This window comes from Chiloscyllium plagiosum, chromosome 9 (genome assembly GCF_004010195.1).
Source record: "Chiloscyllium plagiosum isolate BGI_BamShark_2017 chromosome 9, ASM401019v2, whole genome shotgun sequence".
In the NCBI taxonomy this organism is placed as follows: Eukaryota; Metazoa; Chordata; class Chondrichthyes; order Orectolobiformes; family Hemiscylliidae; genus Chiloscyllium; species Chiloscyllium plagiosum.
In genome coordinates, this window is record NC_057718.1 from 80,927,875 (window position 1) to 80,954,111 (window position 26,237).

General features: G+C 40.0%; 1 protein-coding gene and 1 long non-coding RNA gene across 10 annotated transcripts in view; one reads left to right on the forward strand and one right to left on the reverse strand.

The window, feature by feature from the left end:
- Window positions 1-8,876: 8,876 nt before the first annotated feature.
- LOC122552981 lies at window positions 8,877-9,824 on the reverse strand. The gene is made up of 2 exons (XR_006312580.1): window positions 9,734-9,824; window positions 8,877-9,418 (listed from the first exon to the last, which is right to left on the reverse strand). It is a non-coding gene; the product is annotated as an uncharacterized LOC122552981 (long non-coding RNA).
- The window catches only part of LOC122552980 (protein quaking), a 563,704-nt gene continuing 547,201 nt past the window's right edge, over window positions 9,735-26,237 (forward strand). For 3 of the 9 annotated variants that reach the window (XM_043696327.1, XM_043696329.1, XM_043696326.1), the window contains exon 1: window positions 9,969-10,497. In XM_043696327.1, the coding sequence (XP_043552262.1) occupies window positions 10,356-10,497 (142 nt within the window). In that variant the 5' untranslated portion in view covers window positions 9,969-10,355. The other 6 variants (XR_006312579.1, XM_043696331.1, XM_043696323.1 and 3 more) reach the window with 5 other exon arrangements.

A 26,237-nucleotide genomic window follows, 5' to 3' on the forward strand; every position in this document is an offset into this window, starting at 1 on the left:
CAGACACACACACAGACAGACAAAGACCCACATGCACACATATATATTGTGTGTGGTGAATTTTTTTGGTACAAAGTTACATTGCACTTTGCTCAAAAACCACATAGATTCATGTTGAACTCTGAGCTCAAAAACTGCAAGAATTTATGTAAAAGTCTGTTATTTCACTTTTTAGATTGGAATCAACCTAAACATCAGGCCATAGACAGAGAACACAGGGGGCTAACACCTTCAACACATTGTCTAGCTATCACCATTGTTAACAGCTCACCCGAGAGTGCAACTTTTAAAAGAAAGGGTTTTGTGATTTACACATGAAAGAAGTGAAACTATCATTGTATTCTAACAGATGAACGGCTTAACAGACAATCAATTCTTCAATGTATAATTTCAGTTACATCACACTGCAAATTTTTGCTATAAATTCTGTGTTACGATCGAGCCCTCCACAATCACCTGATGAAGGAGCGTCGCTCCGAAAGCTAGTGTGCTTCCAATTAAACCTGTTGGACTATAACCTGGTGTTGTGTGATTTTTAACTTCGAGAAATTTAGGTTTTCATCAAGAAAAAGGAGGAAGCATACATCAGGTACAGACAGCAGAGATCAAGTGAATCTTTAGAAGAGTATAAAGGCAGTTGGAATATACTTAAGAAGAAAATCAGGAGGGCAAAAAAAGGACATGAGATAGCTTTGGCAAATAGGAGAATCCAGGAATTTTACAAATACATTAAGGACAAATGGGTAACAAAAGGGAGAATAGGACCTGTTAAAGATCAGCAAAGACACCTATGTATAAAACCACAGGAGGTGGGGGAGATACGAAATGAGTATTTTGCATCAGTGTTACCATGAAGAAGGATGTGGAAGAGATAGAATGTGGGGAAATAAATAGTGACATCTTGGAAATGTCCATATTACAGAAGAGATGGTACTGGACAGCTTAGAACACATAAAGGTGGAGTCACAACTAAATAGGATAGTGAAGAAGATGTTTGGTATGCTTGCCTTAATTGGTCAGTGCATTGAATACAGGAGTTGGAAGGCCATTTTGCATTGTACAGGATATAGTTAGGCCACTTTTGGAATACTGCATGCAATTCTGATCACCCCTGCAATAGGAAGGATTTTGTGAAACCTGAAAGGGCTCAGAAAAGATTTACAGACATGTTGCTGGGGATGGAGGATTTGGGCTATAGAGAGAGGCTGAATAGGCTGGGTCTGTTTTCCCTGGAGCATTGGAAGCTGAGGGGTGACCTTATAGAATTTTATAAAATCATGGAGGGCATGGACACAGTAAATAGACAAGGTCTTTTCCACAGGATAGCAGAGTCTAAAACTGGAGGACATAGTTTTAACGTGATGGGGAAAGATTTAAAAGGGATCTGAGGGACAATTTTTTTTTATGCAGAGAGTGATGCATGTATGGAATGAGCTGTCATCTACCAGTGAAGGAGGCTGGTATGATTATCACATTTAAAAGCATCTGGATGGGTTCATGAATAGGAAGGACTTGGGGGGATGTTGGCCAAATGCTAGCAAATAGGACTAGATTAATTTAAGATGTCTGATTGGCATGGATGAGTTGGTCCGAAGGGTCTGTTTCATCCCTATGACTATACGGGGACCAAAACTGCTTACAGTACTTCAGCTGTGGTCTCACCAACACCTTGTACAGATGCAGTAAGAATTCCCTACCCTTGTACTCCAACTCTCTTTAAATAAGAGCCAACATTTAATTAGCCTTCCTTATTACTTGTTGTATTTGTGTGCTAGCTTTCTGTACTTCATGTACAAGTGTCCCCAAGTCCTTTTGTGTTGCTGCTTTCTGCAGATTTTCCCCATTTAAATAATACTGCTGTTTTGTTCTTCTTTCCAAAATGAACAATGTCAGAAATCCCACATTATACTCCATTTGCCAACTTTTTGTCCACATACTTAACCAATCAATACCTTTATGAAAACCTTTTCTTACTCCCTCTTACAACCAGCTTTTCCACCAACAAACTAATACATATTGTAAATAATAGCAGTTCCAGCACTGATCCTTGTGGAAACCCACTGGTCATAGTTCACCAACCTGAAAAAGAACCCTCTGTCCTCGAACCAATTCTCCATCCATGCCAACATATCACCTCCAACACTGTGGGCTCTTTTGACTTAAACTTTTGTGAGGTACTTTGCAAAGTCCAAATTAAGGACATCTACTAGTTTCCCTCTGTTCACTCTGCTTAAGACTTCCTTAAAAAAACTTTAATTTCGTCAGACATGAATTCCCTTTCATGATGCCATGGTGACTCTACTTGATTAGATAATGATTTTCCAAATGTACTGCTATTACTCCCTTGATAGTTTATTCTAATAGCTTTCCAACAATAGATTTAGGCTAATTGGTGTTTAGTTGCCTTTTTTTTGCCTCCTTCCATTTTTAAATAGGGGTGTCATATTAACAGCTTTCTAATCCTCTGGTACGACTCCAGATTCCAATCATTCTTGCAATATTACAACTTAATGTATCCATTTTATTTCTATAGCTACTTCTTTTAGGATCCAAGGATGTAAGTCATCAGGGCCAGGGGACTTACCTGCTTTTAGCCCCATTAGTTTGTCTAATACTACTTCTCCAGCAATGGTTATTGTACTAAATTCTTCTCTAATATTTAGTATTAATGGGATGTTCATAGCATCTTCCACCACAAAGGATGATGCAAAATATCTGTTTAACTCTGCAATTTCTTTGTCTCCCCTAAACCTTCTGCCAAATATTTTTCTAAGGGGCTATGTTCACTTTGACCTCTCTCTTCCTTTTTGGATTTTTAAGGAATCTCTTATTGTCAGTTTATATATTCCTCACTAGTTTGCTCTTGTAGTTTAGTTTTTCTGTCTTTATTTTCTCTTTAATCCTCCCTTGCTAGATTCTGAATTTATTCATGTTCAGGCCTATCATTAACATTGTTTTTATGCTATTCCTTTCAACTAAATACCCTCCTTAACTTCCTTGGTTAGCTATAATTGGTTTATCCTTAGAATCTTTCTGCCTAACTGCGATGATTTGTTTACTAAACTATAAATCATGAATTACCTCCTTAAACATTTGCCACTGTTTGCTTCCTGTCATTCCTGTTGATCTACCTTCCCAAATCACCATGACTTGGAGGTGCTGGTGTTGGACTGGGGTCGACAAAGGTTAAAAATCACACAACACCAGGTTATAGTCCAATAGGTATATTTGGAAGCACTAGTTTTTGGAGCACCGCTCCTTCTTCGGGTGGGTTGTGGAGAATTCTCCACAACCACCTGAAGAAGAAGCAGTGCTCCGAAAGCTACTGCTTCCAAATAAATCTATTGGACTATAACCTGGTATTATGTGATTTTTAACTTTTCCTAAATCACTTTAGCTAACTCTATCCTGATTTCATTGTAATTCCCTTTTAGTTAAACACAGTTGTTTTTTGATTTAAGTTTCTCCCTTTTGAACAGAATATTAAATTTTATCAAGTTATGATCATGACTTCCGAGGGAATCTTTTACTCAGAGGTAATTTATTAACCCTGCCACATTGCCCGCCTCCAACCTCATAGTCCCACAACCCCGCACCGCCCGTTTCTACCTCCTGCCCAAAATCCACAAACCTGACTGCCCCGGCCGACCCATTGTCTCCGCCTGCTCCTGCCCCACCAAACTCATCTCCGCATACCTCGACACGATCCTGTCTTCCTTAGTCCAAGAACTCCCCACCTATGTTCGGGACACCACCCATGCCCTCCACCTCCTCCATGATTTCACTTCCCCGGTCCCCAATGCCTTATCTTCACCATGGACATCCAGTCCCTGTACACCTCCATCCCATCACAAAGGCCTCAAAGCCCTCCGCTTCTTCCTTTCCCGCCGTACCACCCAGTACCCTTCCACCGACACCCTCCTTCGACTGACCGAACTGGTCCTCACCCTGAAACCCTCCTTCGACTGACCGAACTGGTCCTCACCCTGAAACCCTCCTTCGACTGACCGAACTGGTCCTCACCCTGAAACCCTCCTTCGACTGACCGAACTGGTCCTCACCCTGAAACCCTCCTTCGACTGACCGAACTGGTCCTCACCCTGAAACCCTCCTTCGACTGACCGAACTGGTCCTCACCCTGAAACCCTCCTTCGACTGACCGAACTGGTCCTCACCCTGAAACCCTCCTTCGACTGACCGAACTGGTCCTCACCCTGAAACCCTCCTTCGACTGACCGAACTGGTCCTCACCCTGAAACCCTCCTTCGACTGACCGAACTGGTCCTCACCCTGAAACCCTCCTTCGACTGACCGAACTGGTCCTCACCCTGAAACCCTCCTTCGACTGACCGAACTGGTCCTCACCCTGAAACCCTCCTTCGACTGACCGAACTGGTCCTCACCCTGAAACCCTCCTTCGACTGACCGAACTGGTCCTCACCCTGAAACCCTCCTTCGACTGACCGAACTGGTCCTCACCCTGAAACCCTCCTTCGACTGACCGAACTGGTCCTCACCCTGAAACCCTCCTTCGACTGACCGAACTGGTCCTCACCCTGAAACCCTCCTTCGACTGACCGAACTGGTCCTCACCCTGAAACCCTCCTTCGACTGACCGAACTGGTCCTCACCCTGAAACCCTCCTTCGACTGACCGAACTGGTCCTCACCCTGAAACCCTCCTTCGACTGACCGAACTGGTCCTCACCCTGAAACCCTCCTTCGACTGACCGAACTGGTCCTCACCCTGAAACCCTCCTTCGACTGACCGAACTGGTCCTCACCCTGAAACCCTCCTTCGACTGACCGAACTGGTCCTCACCCTGAAACCCTCCTTCGACTGACCGAACTGGTCCTCACCCTGAAACCCTCCTTCGACTGACCGAACTGGTCCTCACCCTGAAACCCTCCTTCGACTGACCGAACTGGTCCTCACCCTGAAACCCTCCTTCGACTGACCGAACTGGTCCTCACCCTGAAACCCTCCTTCGACTGACCGAACTGGTCCTCACCCTGAAACCCTCACCTTGACCTTTTTCCACCTATCGCATTTCCGACACCCCTCCCCCAAGTCCCTCCTCCCTACCTTTTATCTTAGCCTGCTGGACAAACTTTCCTCATTCCTGAAGAAGGGCTTATGCCTGAAACGTCGATTCTCCTGTTCCCTGGATGCTGCCTGACCTGCTGCGCTTTTCCAGCAACACATTTTCAGCTCTGATCTCCAGCATCTGCAGACCTCACTTTCTCCTGCCCATTTCAGATCTAAAGTAACTCACTCCTTCATTGGCCGCATGACAAGTTGTTCTTGGAAATGATCCCTAATCAATTCTATGAATTCACTGCCTTAGCTCCCTTTCCAATTTGATTAACCCAATCAAAATGAAGATTAAAGTCATTTATAATTATTGCTCAATCATTTTTACATTCTGTTGTTATCTGTTGGATTATAGCCTTTCTGACATAGTGGCTGTTTTGGGATTTGTACATTATTCTGACCAATGTCTTCTTTCTCTTGTTGTTTTGTTCTACTTCTGCCCAAATAGAGCCCAATCTTCTGATTTTCGCTCACAACTGTGCTCATTTCATTTCCTATTAACAGTGCACCCTCCCAACCTTTTACATCCCTCCTATCTCTCTGAAAAGTCAATATCCTTGAATGTTACATTCCCAATTTTGATCTGGTTTCTGTAAGGGTTATAAGATCATTTTCATTTACCTCAATTTATGTGGTTTATGCAAATACAGAATTGAATGTGATACTATTATGTCAGTACACTCACTGGCGTTCTACATTCTTTACTGTCAAACACTTCAATGGATTTACTGGTTTCTACCATTACTAATAAGTATGTCTACTATTGCAGAAAAATGCATTGGAACCTGTGAATAACCAACAGGTCTTTCATTATTATAATTTGTGGCGAGTTGTTAAGTGCCTTAAAAATTTGTAATGAAGAAGAAAATTTCATTATAATTGCTATTCCAATTGAGCATTATCAAATAAAATCAGTTTATATTTAAAAGAAAATGAGATTAAAATTGTTAAGCTAGGCATTCTAAATATAGTATGATAAAAAAGTACACAAATTATATGTTTAGTGATACTAAATTGCATAAATATATACATTCTTGTCTCTACAAAGATACATTTTTAGATTTACTGTACATGTCAGGACATGATAGAATGATCTTTTTCTCAGGCTAGGGGAGTCCAAAACTAGACGGCATACGTTTAAGGTGCGAGGGAAAAGAATTAAAAGGAACCTGAGGGGCAACTTTTTCACACAGAGGGTAGTGTGTGTATGGGATTAGCTGCCAGAAGAAGTGGCAGAGGTGGGTACAAATACAACATTTAAAAGGCACCTGAATGGGTACATAAATAGGAAGTGTTTAGAGAGATATGAGCCAAATGGGACTCGGTCAGTTTCGGATGTCTGGTCAGCCTGGATGAGTTGGACCGAAGGGTTTGTTTACCTGCTGTATAACCCTAAGACTCTAATTCAGAACTGTAAACACCAGGAGGTACAATGTAATATTTTTAATGCAAGTATTCTACAATTTCAATCAAACAAACTAAGTATTCATCAATTGGCATTAATAATACACAAGTATGGCATAGGTTTTTGCAAAGAAGTTCTAATTGGAATTAAGAACTGAAAAGCACTAAGCTTCTATTCGGAATATAGGGTTGTGTTTACAATTCAGATTTTGCATTCATTAAACTATTTCAGATAAACTAAACTAGTAGTTTATCTGAAATTAAGGGCCACCTCCAGTAAGATTCCTCGGAATAAATTCAGTCCAGTGTCACACTTATTTAGGAGATCTGGGTTAAACCATTGGACTTTCCAGTGCACTTTACCTACCAAAGCCCAAGTTAAATGTCGATGTACGGTTTTTTTGGTCCACGAAGTACTAAACTTGTTTTAAGGTTGGACTTGTCCCAAATACAAGTGCTGTCCTGGGTATGACTGCGAAAATCCCCATCAGGCCATGTTGATGCGTTTCTGCTCGGATGATTGCTCAAACTATAACATCCCAAGCCAGCTGCTGCAATGTACAGTCAAATGACCTCGATGTTCTTATTTGGAAAAATTAACTGGTTGCCCTAAATGCAGTATTTTACATAGTAATAGAGACATATTCTGAATGCTGGTGTGACCTCATGAAATACGCATTATTAGTGTAGCAAAAATTATCTGGAGACCGAAAGAAGGTAATCATATGGTAAGTTGTTTGTTGAGGTTTACTGATTGCACATTTTAACGATAAATTATTGCAGAATTGATGTTACTCTGTGCAAATTTTGAAGTGTGGCAATCCAATATTGTATACTTAACCTGCCTGTACTGATTAGTTGGGGTAGCAGGATTAAGTTATTCCTCAAACTCCTGGAAATACATAAGTTCATATTTTTGTTTCTAGATATTTCAATAACTAGAGCTCATTTTTACTAAACAAGGACAATCAATCAAATCGGATTATTTACATATATTGGAGTGGAACTGTGATTGATATGTGCAGCTCTAACACATTCATTTGGATTGGACAATGCCTTGTCCATTAACTGTAACCGTAGAAAGCAATGGGAGGAAATAAAGATTTTATTGTAACCAGATTTAGAGAAAAGAATTGCCAATAAATATTCGTTGATTACGTCTGCAGCAACATCTATACAACTAAAAACGATAAAGTGATTGATTTGACAATGTGTGAGTAAAGAATGTTGCAAATTGTTTTTTAAAATATGTTTTTAGTTTTATTGAGAATTCGCAACCGTAACGGTAATGGGAAATAAACTCTCGCAAGCAATCTTTAAAATAAAAGATAATGAACGAAAGCGTGCATTTCTCTATATCAGTACATTTCAAAATTCTAAATACAATAGTTGAACCATCTCGAGCTTTAAAACACTCTCGTTTCATTCCACAAAGTTGCCGCCTCGCATAGAGAATTCTCTATAAAAGCTTGATTCGATTTTCTTTGCTCTTATTCAAAAAATTCCGTCGAAGGATTAAAGAAATTTTATTTCAACATTCAAAAAGATGTCGAATCGCAGAGATTTCACCAATTGCCTACAAAGTCCAGAGAAAAGTCAAAGTTATAATCAATTGCGTAATTGTTACAGATTTTGAGGTGGGTTGCAAAGAATGTTTGTAATTCAAAAAGTCAGTCCGATCCCACTGATCACAGCAAATAGTTTGCTACGTTATGTAATTCAAGAACATAATTCTCCCCGTTTATTACTTTTCTGTGCGTATTTGCCAAAGAAAAGTTTGCAAAAGTGTATTTAATCATGCAGTCCTTTTAAGCAATTTGAATATTTTGCTTTACAAAGGTAAGTTGTTTATCAAAGAAAACGTGTAACCTCAACAAATTCGGCAGTAAAGTATTGTGAAATAATGATGAATAGTATACATCAATGCGTGAAGTGCAAAAATGTATCTGGATAAAGCTCGCGCTTTAGCACGGGCAGAGAATGGAGGAAGAAAAAAAATTGGCTGATATGGAATATTAATTAAATAGAAAACAAAGCTACAATTTCGATTCATCCCGATACTGTTATGATGCCTGTTTTTATCATTGAATATTTTAGTGATCGCTTGAGAAGACAGAAACAACCTTTCCCTCAATTGCTAAATGGATAACATTCCAACGTTCTGACGCAGAAGCAAACGTACCCTTCTTTCCTCTCAACACGATGTCAACTCATTACCAAACTGCTGCTTTGCACAAGGAAATTCCAAACATCTGTCGTTAATCAATGTCGCAAATAAGAGTTGGAATTGTAATAGTCCACGGTGTGATGACATCATTAACTTTTATTAAAACAGGGGAATTAAGTAACTGACAAATATAAATGCACAATTCAATTCAAACTGTTCAAGTGATTTTATTCCTTTGCTTCTACCAGATAGCACCAACTTTGAAAGATATACATTACTGCAAGTAAACATCAAGTTGTCAAGAGAGAACTGGTAAAACATTTATTTATAAACTGTTCGATCATAAAGCTTTCTATCATAAATTCCTCAGATTTTGAATTGTCAAACTGGCACACTACAATGTGAAAACTTGAGCGGTCGCTGTGCAAACCATTATTTAACATTAGTACTAAAGTTTAAAATAGCATTTTAAATAAAATGTTTATCATTGGGGCACAACGTGTTTCTTTGGGGTAGGCAACAGATTGAATTTCGCACTAACGGAGTCGTGAATTAAAATTTACCCCCTGGTAGTGGTTGAAAACATACTAATTTTCCTGTGTTGCTTCCATGGGAACAGTTTGAGTGTAGATTTTAAAGAAACAAAGCTTAACAATTCTTTCTTTACGCGGTTTATTTCCACGTGTGCAGGCATGCATTCGTTAACGCAATTCCTCCACATTTCAACATCATCTAGGAAGACGAACCCAGAACCTACATAAGGGAGAGAGAAAAAAAATCATGAATATTTAAGTTCCCTCGCTACCTTCCACCCAAAGGAATAGGTATTTAGCACCAACACAGTCCAGCTTATATGCATATGAATAAGCTAATTGCGCAGCATAAAAAAGCTAGTCGAAAGTGGAATACAAACCCACATCTCTAGGGGGTAATTCATCTGGGGTTTATCAAATGCTGAAGCGCCGCCGTGCTCTGCCTTACAACCCATCTCTTAAACCGTTCAGGCAACACGCATGCGCAGAATCTCGCCACTACACATCCCCCTTCTCACGCAATCACGCAACAAACCTTTATCTGCTTGGCACGCAAGCCGTGAGAGCGGCTGCGCAAAGTCCCAGCTTCCCCCACAACCTCCACCCGGAAGATGCTGCTGATGGGGATGTGCGCGAAGGTGACGGGCCTCTCATACCAACTCTCCCGCGTGCGTCTCTCTCTCTTTATACCCGTGCGCGTGCTATCTCCGCCGTCCGTGGGTCTCGAGCACGCAAAGGGGCGGGGAGGTTAGTTCGCTCGCGCAAGCGCGGATCACATGATAGTTGGTTTTTTTCCTCTCTGGAGGCTGTGACGGTGTCTGAGGGTTGAGAGCTCGAGCAGGATCAGGAGGGGAAAAAAAATCCACATAAGAGCCGTTAGTGTGAGAGCTGCTGCGTGTTAGTGTGGAGGGATCGCACTGCGTAGCAGAGATAAACTCTCACCACTCACATACAGGAGTTAAAAGAAAGGACCCTCCCCCGCGGGCAGCTTCCAGTAAAAGGACAAAAAAACCCTAAAAAGAGACGACACAACAAGAAAAAAAGGACAAGGTTTGGGACCGAGATAGAGAGACTCTTCGAACGCCGGAACTTTTACAGCTTTTTCGTGTGTGCGTGTTATTGGGAGGAGGGGGGGGGGAAAGTATTTTTTTTGGAATATGGTAGGGGAAATGGAAAATAAGGAACGACCAAAACCTACCCCAGACTATCTCATGCAACTGATGAACGACAAGAAGCTGATGAGTAGCCTGCCTAACTTCTGCGGCATTTTCAATCATTTGGAAAGGTTACTGGATGAAGGTATGTAAGGTGGCAACGTGTGTTGGAAGTGGGTGGGGAAAGAGGAGACATGCCTTCACAGAGATGCAAACACTTTAAAGGGAAAGTGGAAATCTGAATGGTACCTTTTGTGCTCCATGAATACTTGGGGGATATTTTGTGAGGTTGTTAGTTCGCTGGGAAGGGCGAGGTGGAGCAAAATATATACCCCCTACCCCAATTCCAGCCTTCTAAATAAACAGGGAAGTGGCCAAACTCGGGAAATGCATTTGGATAGAATCCATTTATTGTAAAGAATAGTCTGCTGCAGTTTGGCTACTATTAACATTTTCATGTGCCTTGAATGTTTATTTGAAAAGTGAAGTGACATTTGACTTTTTTTTCAACTGAGGAGAGAAAATCTAAATGGGACAGTAATGAACTCGGCAAAGCACCGAGGTAAATGCTTGGTAGACTTCCAGCACAGAAACCCCTGCAGTTCGATTCATTTTGTAGCATTGAGGAACTCCAGCTATGATATGCTAAGTTTAGTATATGTACCCGCGACTAGGTGGTTCCCCTCTTTCCTGGTTTGGAGGAAATAAATGGATGTTAGTTTTGTTCTGATGTGTTTGCATGCAGTGTAGGTAATTTTAAAGTAATACGAGACGCAGTGATTTCGACAGTGATGGGTGGATACCTGTAGCCCAGGCGCGGTTTAAAAACCCGGCATAGAGGTTACAAACATCTATGCTTGCTTGATGTTGAATGAGTGGGATGTAGTCGGGACAAAGAGAGCCCGGAGGGGAGGTGGCATAATATACCCGTGCAAGGATTGAGAAAAGTGGGTCCACAGGTTGGGCGGGGGAGATGGAAATACGTCTTGAAACTAGGGCAAATAATTTGAAGTAGGGAATAGAAGTATTTAAGAGGGTGGGCACCGATTTGAAATAGACGGCAAAGAGAGAAAAGACAGTAACTAATAGTTGACTCGGTTGCCTTGATCTCTACTTAATGGAAAATTTGTTCAGTATCGAAGTACAAGAAACTTATCGCACTTTTTTTTGCAGCTTTAGTAACTTGTCTAACTGACATCTTTAAATTTTCGACCCGGGTGTGGCGTGTGTGAACATGTCGGTGTTTAAATATTTCTGTTCCTATGAATGCAAAATATGAACAAATCATTTCTTGGTCCCCAGGGTGCCTATTTTTGCGAAGCTTGTCTTTGACCATTATTCTAGTTTCATTTAGTCTTGGGTCACAAATAATGGGCGTTGCGCCAAATACGTCAAATAGAGGCAAAGAGGGAATAACAGTTAAGAACTTAACAGGAAATCGAGTGATGAGGGAAGCAGACGATTGAAGCGTCAAATTGACGTTATTTGAGGTTCAGTCAAGTATTTGTTTCACTGATTTTAGGTCGTGTTTCATTTTTCGTTGGTAATAGTGTGTGTTTTAAAAGGAAGTTACAGTCGAAGGAATTAAACGTTTGGAAGGAGTTTTCAATAGAACAGTTCAGATTTTTGATTTGTAAGAGCTAGGCGATAAAAATGGAGAACAAAGCTTTAAAACATAAACGAGAATTGGGCTGTCATTGACTGGTCAAGTGGTTGGATCATATTTCAGACCCATTTTGTTACAACATTATTACGAAACAGTGGCAGGTTTAACTAGAGGGGGAGGGGAGAAGAGCTATATTAGGAGGATGTGGTCCTATCGACATTTATCCAGCTACACTTGATACGCTGTACAAGTAGCATAAAACTTAAATAGCGGCAATACACAAACTCTTGAACTTTCTTTAGTAAACAGCATTTCCAGAGACCCGTACTATCAAATTACAAAACAAGTTCCTCTGCGATATTTATTGACTAACGTTAGAAATAACACGTAATTGCTGTTATCTCTTCGTACAATCGAGCGTCAGAGCGGCGTGTGGCCCTTGTATTATGAGCACTCGCATCTTTTACACTCAAACATCCATTTGAAATCCATACACTGTTGTCTCGTACTGTAACTGTTCATGTTTCTAAATCGGTACTAGCTAACCCAGGCACTTGAGTTTGATAGTATTTCCCCTTTTCAGCAAAGGAAAGTTGTATTAAAGTCGAAACGAAATGCCTGTACAATTAAATCGTTGCTTCTGCTTTAGCCAGGCGTCGGATCACATTATTGAATCTAACGATGCTGTTAAATAAAGCTGTCAAACTTAGTAAAAGTTCCACTTTTGAGCGGTAGGGTGTGCCAGATCTTTCCTCAAGAATCAGTGAGGGTATTGTTTCCTTTTTTTGAAAAAAGAGAAACCTTAACTTCAGTAAATGCGTTCAGCCCATGTGCCAGGCAGTTTTCCATGCTGTTCTGATCGATCTTCACATTCTAACAACTATTTGTTCCGCGTGCTGTTTGATAGTCAAATACCACTACGTCGTGGTTCTGCAGATTAATCTTAATTTCAGTAATCAAAGTATTTTGACGTATTTCAACAGTTTAAAAAAAAAGTAATTTGTTGAATTTGAGAGGCAAATATTATCAGAAAACTTACCTTGCCATCTCAGTTTTAATGTAATTTAAATGTTAAACTGAGAAAACTTGATTCAATCTTTAAAAAAAACAAAAAAAGCAATTGCTGTGCTCTTGTGCAATCATAATTTCTATTTTGTCGAACAAAAACCATCTCAACACTAACACTCGTGATTTAATAAAAGTTATATTGCTTCAATAATTCAGACAGAATTATTACTTGAATTTTTGAACCTTAACCAGATTTGCATTTTGAATGGGCAACCTACTATCTTTGTATATGTATATTTAATCAATAGCCATATGTGGTACCTTTTTCTAAATTTAATATGTAGTCCGGAGGATGTGGTAACTACTTCTGAGTTTCTATTCCAGTAGTTACTACAGAACATTGAACTCCCAAATTTATTAAACTTTGCTGTGATAGCCATCTGTGCCTGACTGTCTAGAGGAGTTCACTTCCACATCTTCAGGAAACCACTTCTAGTGACTTGATTTAAAAACCAGCGTTTTTTTTGGTGATACATAATCATCTTTTGTCAGGAGGATTTGGAACATTTTTTACTGTTACTGTCATTTGTAAGGCACTCTGAGCTTTGCTATGCTGAACTTTTTTTTAAAAAGCATGCACCAACCTTGAGTAATTTTATAGTGAGTTAATAAGGGCATGTGACAGGATAATCAGCAGGAAGTGCATTTTTATCACCAGTGCAGCAAGCATTGAGAAGAGGGATTTTTGGGAGTGAGATTGTATGTTTCCTGTAATTAGGTTCCATGTCTGATTTGTATAAGGCAACGGGCTTATGATACTGAGTGGTGAAGCAATCAATAATTTGATACACTAAATCTTTCGACCCTCCTCCATCCATGTGTCTGAAGACACTCAATATTTTGTTCTATGGCTCTGTTTTAGTTTTTTTGTTTAATTATGTCATGTGAAATATTAAGATGAAGACCTACTTGTGTAAAAACTAGTTGCTATTATCTATTTTGTTTCCATAGTTTGATATTGCATTGAAAGGGAGAAGGATTATATGATTCACATGATTGTTCTGTAAAATGGTGGATTTAGATTGTAGATAAATGCTAATTTTAGCTGATCAATATGATTTATATTCCCTTACTGTTGTTCAAGCTATCAGAACCAGTAAAACTCTGCACGTATACTTGCTGAGATGAGTTCTGCTGCTGTCTGTTAAATTTAAAGTACATTGTGCATTCAGGTGGAAGAACATTTCATTCATTTACACAAGCTTTGAAATTTTTGTACTGCATCTAGGTTGTCTTTTGCACTTTGTAAATTCAGTTTACATTTCACTGTGTGGTGTATTAAATCCAGAAGTTTCTTAGGTAAGATGAACCAACAAATGTTTTCCTGGCCATCATTTTTAATGTGTCTGTCACCACTTCTGTTGAGGGTCAGTTCAGAATTTTCTCGAGCAAAACTGCTTATACAATAAAACATTGATCTGATATTAGTGTACTGTATAATTTAAGTAGTATTTGTAAGATGTGCAACTTGTAGCTTAAAATCCTGACAGTTAAAGGTATTTGCTTTGATTTTTAATTTATCTTGTAAGTGGTCAACCATAGGTTAGGAACAGATGGAGCAGTATTATTTTGACACATTTGCAATTTGATGGTTTTTATTTTTCTTTGAATGCAAAATAAATTGTAAAGAAACAGTAATTCTGTGGTGAAATATAAAGTGTGGGTGTTGGCAGAAGTGACTCTGAATTTCCAGAGTGATTTTTGCTGTCATTATGTACAAACGTGTACTCATTAATGATACACTGAAGATTCCAGCCCTAGTAGTCTGGCTCAGAGAAACTTACTGAAATGTTATTCAATCTGTTACATTCAATAACAAACTGATCCAATAATGTTAAGAGTTTGCATTTTGAACAGGTGTTATTTTTGGTTTAGGTTCTCAAGTCTTTTCAATTTTCTGGTTCAAATTACAAGGATGTTAAGGGTAACTTTTGAATATATTCAGTATTTTAAATAATAGGACTGCTTGATATTGAGCTAGTTTTGTTTTATTGCTCATAATGGAGATATGCATTGAAGCCTTTCATCTTGCATTTCACAGAGCAGAAGAACACATTGAGGACCAACAATGTTGCTGCATAATTAAAAAAGAGGCAATACTAGTCGATCTTATCAAACACGTCTCTGTTCATGGTTTACAGAAAGCAACCCAGTCCATGATTGCAAAACTCGCAACATAATTATTAGATATGATTCTGCGATTGGACAGTCGTTGTCAAGCAATCCTAAGTGGGATATGAATTACACTAACCAATTTTAAGAATATCAATTGAGGGGGTGGGGGATGGAATTCAGAGGCTGGAATGCGGATAAGCAATTATTCCTTGGTGAATTTTGTATTGAACAGCTCGAACACAGTTCACTTGCCAAACAATGAGCATTTTCTTCCTTGTGCACTACTAATTGTTTTCTTTAAAATGTGGTGTTCTTGCATGTGAGAGCAAGATGGAAAGCTTTGACAATATGCCTCAGTAATACTCAAGTTCTGAACTATTTCACAACTCAAATAATTTTAAGAAAGTTTGGGCCTCTTATTTTCTCAATTGATGCAGCAAGTGTCAACTGTGATCTTTAATATCAAACTGTCAGTGAAGAGTTAATGAGTGATTTATGACACGTTTTGGATGTTACAGCTAATCTAAAATTTTAAAGGGACAGTAATTATCTAATTAGTAACTAAGCATACAGCTATATGCGATTTATACTTAATTTGGGTTTTAAGAACTCGGTAGATGGCTACTGTAGTATAATAGTTTCTTCAGAAATGAACTGTGAGCTCAATACTCGTACCCTTTTTTGTGACTGGTGAAGGACTGCTCTTTATTGTAAAAATTAGTTTATATAAGATTCTCCTGACCTCAATTCTTGAATTAGGTTCTGGGTCTGAATATATGTGCAAATACACATTTCCATGGGAGTTGCTGATTTTTGATTTGATTTTATTGTAGTCTCATATACCTAAGTACAGTGAAAAGCTTTGTTTTGTGAACAGTACAGGCAGATCATAGCAAACCAGGACATAGATCAAAGGGTGTTTAGAGCGAGGCATACAGGTTAGACTGCACAGGAGATGTGTGAAGTCAGATCACCATTATTTGAAATTAGAGAGCCAATTTAGCAGTCTAATAATGGCAGGGAAGAAGCTAATCTTGAAAGTCTGATTTAAGAATGTTCATACTAATGCAACCACATATGCAGGTGTAATTTTAAAGATCTGAATATGAGCATTCCCTTGTGACCAGCTCCTTTACGTTGTCCTGCATTGTTTCAATTTGTGTACAAATCAACTGGCAAGTAGTCTTCAGTCTGGAACACATTTGCACCACAGTGACTGCCTGTGTATGTCAACAATTTCAGCTTGTTACCGTGAGACTGAATATTTCAGTTTGGTTCTTGAGTGCGTTAATGCAGACATAAACTGTATGTATAGTAAATGGTTGTGGCCTCTTGACCAATTCTGTAATGTTCATGTGATACCAATTTTCACAAGACTGCACTTTGCCTTTGTCAACCACCCCCTTTGATATTTTGCAGAGCTGCTATTAATCCAGCTCAAATTTTGTGAAAAATAAATTTCTAAAACAATATCCTGGCATGAAAGCTTTGAAATGTTGCATTATAATCTTCAGAAATACCTTACGGATCACACTTCCAGAATTCTAGTCAAATTACAGTTCACACTTGTACCCTTATGTAATGCTCAGATGTTATATGGGAAGGGTTACTTAACAGTTTCATTGTGTACAGTATTTGTATAAGAGATAAAGGGACAGAATAAAGATTTTTGACATTCTTTAATTTGTGGGTAAAAAACATTTATTTTATTCCAAGTAGTTCCATACATATTGCTCTAAACCCCTTCTCACACAGCTGTTACTTAGTGACAGCAAGTTCACACAATATAGCATCATTGAGTTTTGTACTGTCCTTTGGCATTTATAGTTAGAACTTTATTTCTAATTCATACCGAAGTAATCCTACTACTTTTGTTTATTAACTGATCAAGACTCTTATTTACTGATGATGTAACTCCATTATTCCACCAATTCCAATAGTGTCCCATTCACACTTGCATCCTCAAAGACTTGTCATTCAATAGCAAGTTTGCATTAAAATTTAAATGATCAGAATGAGATGGTGTGTGGGCAGTGCACATACTGGATATTCATTAGGAACAAAACATTTGCTTAACTATCTGAAATCTGTTTATATGAGAACACGTTCACACTGTTGCTTGTGATTCTGTGCAGTCCCATGATATGGGATAAATAACTTGATTTTTAATTTACCATTTTTTTTGCAAAATGGCAGGATTATCTGTGTAGCTAATTTCATTGCTGCAACACATTGCTGATTTTCCAAGCTTGCAAGATGGGAGGTGCTGAGCTGAGGTCTGAGATTTCTGCAGTTGAAGGGTTCAAAACCTGATGAAAAGAAAATGTGTGCGTTCACTGGAGGATAATGCATCCTTGCGGGGGACAAAATGCTTCCTTTTGTCAGTTTGCAAAATGGGTAAATTAAATAAAGAAACCTGTCCCATGGCAGTTTTTTCTAGTCTCTTATTTATAGTTCTTTATAAGACTAATATTTTAGTTTACTAATACACTGTTGAAAACATGTCTATTTAGTGAAGTATACAACTGAATTCCGAGGAATCCATATCATGAGTTGCTCATTTGGGCTAATTCCAAATCAGGAAGTTGAGTTTGCATGATGCACTGAAACATCTAGAGAAAATACACACTCCAGCCCCTGTTTCCCAATGGAATTGTTTACTTTCCAAAGAACTGTCTGGTTTATAGTCTCCTGCATTGTGTGGTGGAAATTGTAGTCTTGATGGCGAGACACCCAGATCAAGATTGACAAGAAGCACAGGTCTACTTGCATGGCTGCAAATTACAAGAAAGCTTAGTAGCGCTGCAGCTGGTTTGCTGTTTGTCCATAATCTTCAAGATAAGATGCAGTCCCTCCTAGATTATGTACAATAAATCACATTTTAGAACAAAAATGTAAATGTGAGGTAATTGAAAATTTCTGTAATGAAATGTTTCTGTACTGCTCCGGTTTCCTCCCACAGTCCAAAGATGTGCAGGTCAAGGTGAATTGACCACGCTAAATTGCCCGTAGTGTTAGGTAAGGGGTAAATGTAGGGGTATGGGTGGGTTGCGCTTCGGCGGGTCGGTGTGGACTTGTTGGGCCGAAGGGCCTGTTTCCACACTGTAATGTAATCTAATCTAATCATGAGACCAAATAAAATCAGTGAACATAACCAATAGTCTTCGGAGTGAGATTATTAGATAAACCATCTCACTGTGGCTCAGTAGTGCTACCGCTGACCAAACTAAAGGACATGTTGCTAGACTGGGTCTGTGGCAGGTGATGAGGGAACCAACAAAAGGAATTCTCTATTTAAGATGGTAAGTGATGTAGTTGATCCAGAGATGAGAGTCTTGAAACAAAATGAAGGAAAATACATTGGTATGAGGTGTTAGCTGACTATGGTGAATTGGGTAGTGTTTCTTAAGGGGATGATGGTGGAGAGACAATGGCAAACATTTAAAGTGTGCATGGTGGAATGGCAATAATTGTTCACATCTATCTGGCACAAAAATTAAAATGGGAAAGATAGCCTAACCATGGCTAACAAGGGAAATTAGGCATAGTGTTAGATCCAAGGAAGGGGCTTACAAATTGGCGAACAAAACAACAGACCTGAGAATTTGGAGTGTTTAGATTTCAATAGAGGAGAACAAAAGGACTTGTTTGTTCTAAGAGGGGTCAAATAATGTAAGCTTACGGGGAACAAACTAATTGATTATAAAAGCTTCTATATGTACGTGAAGAGAAAAAAATGTTGAAAATACATCTAGGTCCCATTCTGTCAAACAGGGGAAGTTACAATTGGCAGCAAAGATGGCAGACCAAATTCATACGTATTTTGGTTCTTCCTTCACAAAAGATGCCAATAATGGTTCAAAAGTGTTGTGAAATGCAGAACCTAATGAGAGGTAGCACCTGTAGGAAATATGATGGCATTGGAGAAATTGATGGGGTTAAAGGTTGATAAATCCCCAGAGTACGCAAGGAAGTGGCCCTCATCGTCACCTTTCAAGATTCTATGGATTCTGGAACAGTTCCTATGGATCAGAGGGTAGCTATAACCCTTTTCCTTTCTAACCAAAAAAAAAGAGAAAACTGAATTATAGACAGGTTCATCTGACATTGGTAATGGGAAAAATGCCAGAGACTGTTTTGAAAGATTTAATAACAGAGCACTTAGAAAACAGTAACAGGATCAGACAAAGTCAGCATAAAATTATGAATGGGAAATCGTGCATGACAAATCTTGTAATTTTCAAGAATGTATCTAGTAGAGTCTATAAGGGGAAGAAAGTAGATGTGGTTTAGTTGGATTTTTTATAGATGGCTTTGATAATATCCCATGTAAGAGATTAGCACGTAAAGGTAAAGCCCATGGGATTAGTAGCAACATGGATAGCGAACTGGTGGGCATACAGCAGCCAAGCATCAGGGACAAATTGGTCTTTTTTTTCAAGTGACAGGCACTGATCAGTGCTGGGATCCAGATTGGTTTAAGGTTGACCAGACTAATGTATGAAAAGAGACTGGACTGGTTAGGCCTACATTCACTGGAGTTTAGAAAAGGGAGGGATCTCTCAGAAATGTAGAAAGCATGTTCCTGATGCCTGGGAGTCCGGAGTTAGGACAGTTTAAGAAAAGGGGTAGACCATTTAGGAATGCGATGAGAAATTTCTTCACCCAGAGAGTGGTAAGCCGATGGAATTCTCTGTCCGAGATGGTGGTTGAAGCCAAAACATTGAGTATTTTTCCAAGGAGTGAGATGCAGTTCTTGGGGCGAAAGGAATCAAAGGGATGCGAAAGGGGTGGGAATCAGATACTGAATTGGATGGTCAGCCCTGATCTTGGTGATTGGCAGAGCTGAATGGCCCAATTCTCTTATTTTTCCTATGTTTAACTCATCCTCACCAATCTGTCTATTGTCGCCGCACCTTTCCATGTCCTCTGTGACAAGATCCTGTTTTCACATTGAGAACATCCTCAATCTTGCTGTACAGTTGTACTGCGATGTTAAATTGATTAGATTTCAAATGTATCTAGCAACTTGAAATCTTTGCTTTCCTTGAGGCACTGTTAACAGCAAAATTGTATTCAACCATGCACTTCTCCATTACCATCAAATAAGGAAAGCAACTTTGGCTTAATGAGTGCAGGGCGTGGGTGTACCTAAAAATTGAGGTGTCCATCTGTTAAAGCGACATCACGGGACTCCTTGCAGCAAACGGCCTCTCTTACCAAATGATAGCCTTTGCTAAGCGATTCCAAAGCCTATAGTTCAGAACTATAAACTCTGCAACCCTGTCGTCTACAGTAGTGAATGGTGCTAGATAATTAAACAACACTGGGTGATGGAGGCTTCACAAATATACCCAGTGATTGTGGAGCCCAGTATACCAAGTGCAAAAGATGGGCTGAAATATCTGGAGTGCTGGTGGATGATCAGTCTTCGCCTTGTCCCATTCAATGAGAAGAAACTGCTGAAAGCACTGGATACTGCAAAGGCTGCGGGCCATGACAACCTGGCAATAGTACTGAAGACATGCGGAATTTACCAAGCTGTTTCGGTACAGCAATAGCCTACTGAACTATACCTGACAATGTGGAAAATTGTCAGGTATGTCCATTAGGTGAAAGTGAGGACTGCAGATGCTGTAGATCTGAGTCGAAAGTGTGCTGCTGGAAAAGCACAGCAGGTCAGGCAACATCCGAGGAGCAGGGAAATTGACTTCTCGGGCAAAAGCCCTTCATCAGGTATGTCCAATAGGCTTGATGCAGGACAAATTCAACCTGATTACTGATGAACAATAGAGACTTTACTGAGACAGTAAAGTAATGTAGGGGCCATCAACAGTACTATTGAGTATCCTGGCTTAGCTATAACTCATTCACTGATGCTTAGTTGGGATTCTGCCAGTACCACTCAGCAGCTGACCTCATTTCAGCCTTTGTTCAAACATAGGCAAAACAGTTGGACTCCAGAGATGAATTGATAGGGCGGTCTTTGTCAAGATCAAGTTTGATTCAGTATGGCATTAAGAGCCCTAGTGAAACTAATCATTTTGAATCTGGGCGGAATCGGGGAAGAGCCTGCCTAATGCAAAACAAGGAATATGGTTGTGGTTGATGGAAGCTGATCATCCTGGCACCAAGGCATCTCTGCAGGGCTTCTATAGGGTCATATCCTAAGCCTAACCATCTTCATATGCTTAATGAATGATCTTTCCTCAGAATTAGGTCAGAAGTGGCAATGTTTGTTTGCGCAATGTTGAGAACCACTGCAACTCATATACTGAAGCAGTCCATGGTCAAATGCAGTAAGACCTGGACAAAATATCAAGGCATGAGTTGACAATTGGCAAGTAAAATTCATACTCCACAACTACCAGACTGTACCCATCTCCAACAAGAGAGCTCATGCAACAATGTCACATTCAGTGACATTACCAATTCTCTGAATCCTCCACTGTCCACATCCTCGAGACTACTGTTGACCAGAAACAACTGGACTAGTCACTCAAATACCATGTCGACAGGACCAGGTCAGAGACCAGGAATCCTGCAGAAAGGAGCTCTCCTCCTGACTCTCTGAAACCTGCTTAACACTTACAAGGCACATGTTAGGAGTTTGCTGGAATGCCCCCCACTTGCCTGGATGAATGCAGCTCCAGTATCACTAAAGAAGCCTGACTCCATCCAGGACAGTGCAGCATGCTTGATATTAGCACCACATTCTCAAGCATTCATTTCTACCAAAACCAAGGCACCCTGGTGCATTGACATAATACAGGGTGTGGGTTAGGCCACTTTCGAATACCGCATTCAGTTCTGGTCTCCCTGATATCGGAAGGATATTGTGAAATTTAGAAGGGTGCAGGGTATAGTTACAGGGATGTTGTCAGGTTTCGAGGTTTGAGCTATGGGAGAGGCTGAATAGGCCGAAGCTATTTTCCCTGGAACATTGGAGGGTGAGGGGTGACCACACAGCAGTTGATAAAATCGTGAAGGGCATGACCGGATGAATGGTGAAGGTCTTTTCCCCAGGGTATGAGAGTCCAAAACTAGAGGGCAGAGGTTTAAGGTGAGAGGGGAGGGATTTAAAGGGACCAAAGAGGCAACTTTATCACAATGGGTGCCAGAGATGGTGATGGAGGCTGGTGTGATTACAACATTTAAAAGGCTTTGGATGGGTGTATGAATGGGAAGAGTTTGGGGGAATATGGGCTAAATGCTGACAAGTGGGGCTAGATTACTTTAGGATATCTAGTCAGCATGGATGAGTTGGATCTGTTTCCATGCTGTACATCTCTGACTCTGGTGGCAGTGTGTACAACCTATAAGATGCGCTACAGACGCTCACCAAAGATTTTTCTAAAATGCTGTCGAAACCCACAAGAAGGTAAAGGTAGCAGATAAATGGGAGCACAACCTCCTGCAAGTTCCCCTCCAAGCATTTCACCATCCAGACTTGGAAATATACTGTTGTTCCTTCAGTGTTGCTGGATCAAAATCCTGAAACTCTTTTCAAAACAGTATTGTAATGTGGTGTACTTAGAAACCATGATCTACAGCAGTTCAAGAAGGTCGTTCACCATCAGCACCTCAGGTACAAGGTTGGGCAATAAATGTTGGCCTGATTGGTAAGCCCATGTTCCCAGATGAATTTTAAAAACAAAAATGATGGGATCGCAGGTCAGTATAACACCAGCTGCACAAGCTTGGATTTTGCCAGTCGATCACAGGTACACAGTACTTCTGGAGGTGACAAGATCCTGTCACATTGGTCATACTGTCTACCCTAATATGGTGTGGAGGTGGCAGGGGTTCATTTAGAGCAGGAGTGTTTGAGTATACATAAACCAGGATATTTTAAGAAAAGGTGAGACTAAGTGTTCAAATAAGAGAACAACTTAAATTGCTCACAGTACACAAAGTTAAGATCGGTTTTTTTGATTAGATTACAGTGTGGAAACAGGCCCTTCGGCCCAACAAGTCCACACCGACCCGCCGAAGCGAAACCCACCCATACCCCTACATTTACCCCTTACCTAACACTACGGGCAATTTAGTATGGCCAATTCACCTAACCTGCATATCTTTGGACTGTCGGAGGAAACCGGAGCACCCGGAGGAAACCCACGCAGACACGGGGAGAACGTGCAAACTCCACACAGTCAGTCGCCTGAGTCGGGAATTGAACCCGGGTCTCTGGCGCTGCGAGGCAGCAGTGCTAGCCACTGTGCCACCGTGCCGCCCACAATAAATGTTGGCCTGATTGGTACATTTGCAAACCAGGGTCTAATTTAGGTTCTAGCATGCTGTTGCTATTTTGTGGTTAATTTAGGTTGGTTTCCCAATTTAAGATTAATTCCAATTTACAAGGTAAACAAGTTTCAATGCACTTTGCATTGACTGGAATTCCTGTCTTCAACCTCGCACTCCCCTCTTTCACGCAAGTTAATTTCTTAGTTCTAATGGGAAATAATTGTTTGTAATTGAATTGAGATAAGCAATTTATTTGGTATATGCAAATGAAAAGTAATATTTTAATAACCATATTTGTGAGTTTTGTCTTGAAGAAAGTGTAAAACTTTATATTAAGATTCTGGATATGGTCAGAGCAGCAAAAGAAAAGAAAATATAACTTTGGCAATGAGGACTTGTATTTATGTAAAATTGTTAATGAGATTAAAAATTCCTAAACACTTCATAGATATATTATAATGCAAAATTTGACAACAAGCCAGCAAAGGGTGATATTGAGTAAGATGGCCATGGCTTGGTCAAAGAACTAGCCTTTAAGGAGAGACTTAAAGGAGGAAAGAAAAGTAGAACAATGGAGGTGAAGGCAGGGAAAGCCAGACCTTTAAAATTAAGACGTTAAAGAGACGTTGGAAAAATACTGACGTCTCTCTCCCCCCCCCGCCTCATCGCCATAGAGTAAGTGTTGAGAGAGACATTTGCAAACCAGGATGAGAATTATAAAATCAAATTGTTGGTTTGCTCAGGGTCTAATTTAGGCCAGCAGTTACAGGCAACTTGTCAAGATAGGGACTGAGTCATTTGGAAGATTATAATTTTGTCCAGTATAATATACAAGATGGTCTAGGAATATGGTGGAAAAGTCAAACTTGGAGGATAACAAAGGCATGGATGAGAGTTTCAGCAAGAGAGGAGCTGTTATCAATACCAAATCAGTTGATTTGTGAAGCTCGAAATAGGTACCTATGTGGAAGATGTAGGATTTCAGCTTCTTTTGGGTTCACCGTCTGATTTAGCCTTAGTAGGTTTGCCAGGAAGAGAATTGTAATTGGCAACTAGGGGGCGTGACTTTTTGCACATACTGCAGAGCTGGACAATTTTGGATAAATTCATGTCACCCCCCTGAAAAATGCTCTGTATGTTTCTTCTATACTTTTTTCTAAAAAAAATGCAACAGATAATCGCTGAACAATTCATCATTTGTAAACTTTCTGGTAAGTTTATGTGCAAAGAACCAAACCAATTCTGAGCACTTCCTTCAGACTGGTCCACATTTTAAGGAACTAAATGGAGCTAGCTCTCATATGCATTTGAAACCTTTTTTTTGATTTTCTCAATGCCATTTTAAGATCAGATGCTAGATCAACCATTTGATATTGAAGCACAGTTTAGATACTTTCGAAAACCTGAAGCAAAATTGAGGAGCACTTTCAGAAGGATATGTTGTTCTTTAACTGATAATTCACAACCAAATGATGAAACTTTATAAATTAGAATATTTCAGTGCAAACTTTGCATGTAAACTGGTGTTCACTTCCCCACGTAGTTATGTACTGGTTTCAGTTATGTTTATGGTTGGAGGGTGGAGTGCATGGAAGTAAGGTGTTTCTTCACAGAACACAAGTGAATTTAGATGAATTTCTGTTTTCTGTTTTTTCACACCTCATTTGGTTAGATTGAGAGCAATATATGCATGGCCTTAGGAAAGGTTCCTTCCCTGTTTCTTACAATTATGGATTGATGCAGGGTATAGTTGGACTTAAAAGAATAGTTTAGTTCATGCTGATGAGCTATTACTAATTTGCTAAGTGCAGATTTTGTATTTACAATTTTGTAGCTACATTGAGCAATAGTAGCATATCTTTATTTGGTCATTGCTTTCATTGATTCTTTTTGTGCTATATCATTCTATGAATCAACTTGGTCCGTTGTTGTTCAGTTGAACGAGCTCCCTGCCCTAATTTGCATGAAATGTCCATCAATCTAAAATGTTATTAAAAAGTTGACTTTGTTTCTGTTCTATTAATGCTGTCTGACAGTCATAGAGATATACAACATGGAAACAGACCCTTCAGTCCAACCCATCCATGCCGACCAGATATCCCAACCCAATCTAGTCCCACATGCCAGCACCTGGCCCATATCCCTCCAAACCCTTCCCATTCATATACCCATACAAATGCCTCTTAAATGTTGCAATTGTACTAGCCTCCACCACATCCTCTGGCAGCTCATTCCATACACGTAACCACCCTCTGCGTGAAAAAGTTGCCCCTTATATCTTTCCCCTCTCACCCTAAGCCAATGCCCTGTAGTTCTGGACTCCCTGACCCCTATTTATCCTATCCATGCCCCTCATAACTTTATAAACTTCTTTCAGGTCACCCCTCAGCCTCCGACGCTCCAGGGAAAACAGCCCCAGCCTATTCAGCGTCTCCCTCGAGCTCAAATCCTCCAACCCTGGCAACGTCCTTGTAAAACCTTTCTGAGCCCTTTCAAGTTTCACAACATCTTTCCGATAGGAAGGAGACCAGAATTGCACGCAATATTCCAACAGTGGCCTAACCAATGTCCTGTACAACTGCAACATGACCTCCCAACTCCTGTACTCAATACTCTGACCAATAAAAGAAAGCATACCAAATGTCGCCTTCACTATCCTATCTACCTGCGACTCCACTTTCAAGGAGCTATGAACCTGCACTCCAAGGTGTCTTTGTTCAGCAACACTCCCTAGGACCTTACCATTAAGTGTATACGTCCTGCTAAGATTTGCTTTCCCAAAATGCAGCACCTCGCATTTATCTGAATTAAACTCCATCTGCCACTTCTCAGCCCATTGGCCCCTCTGG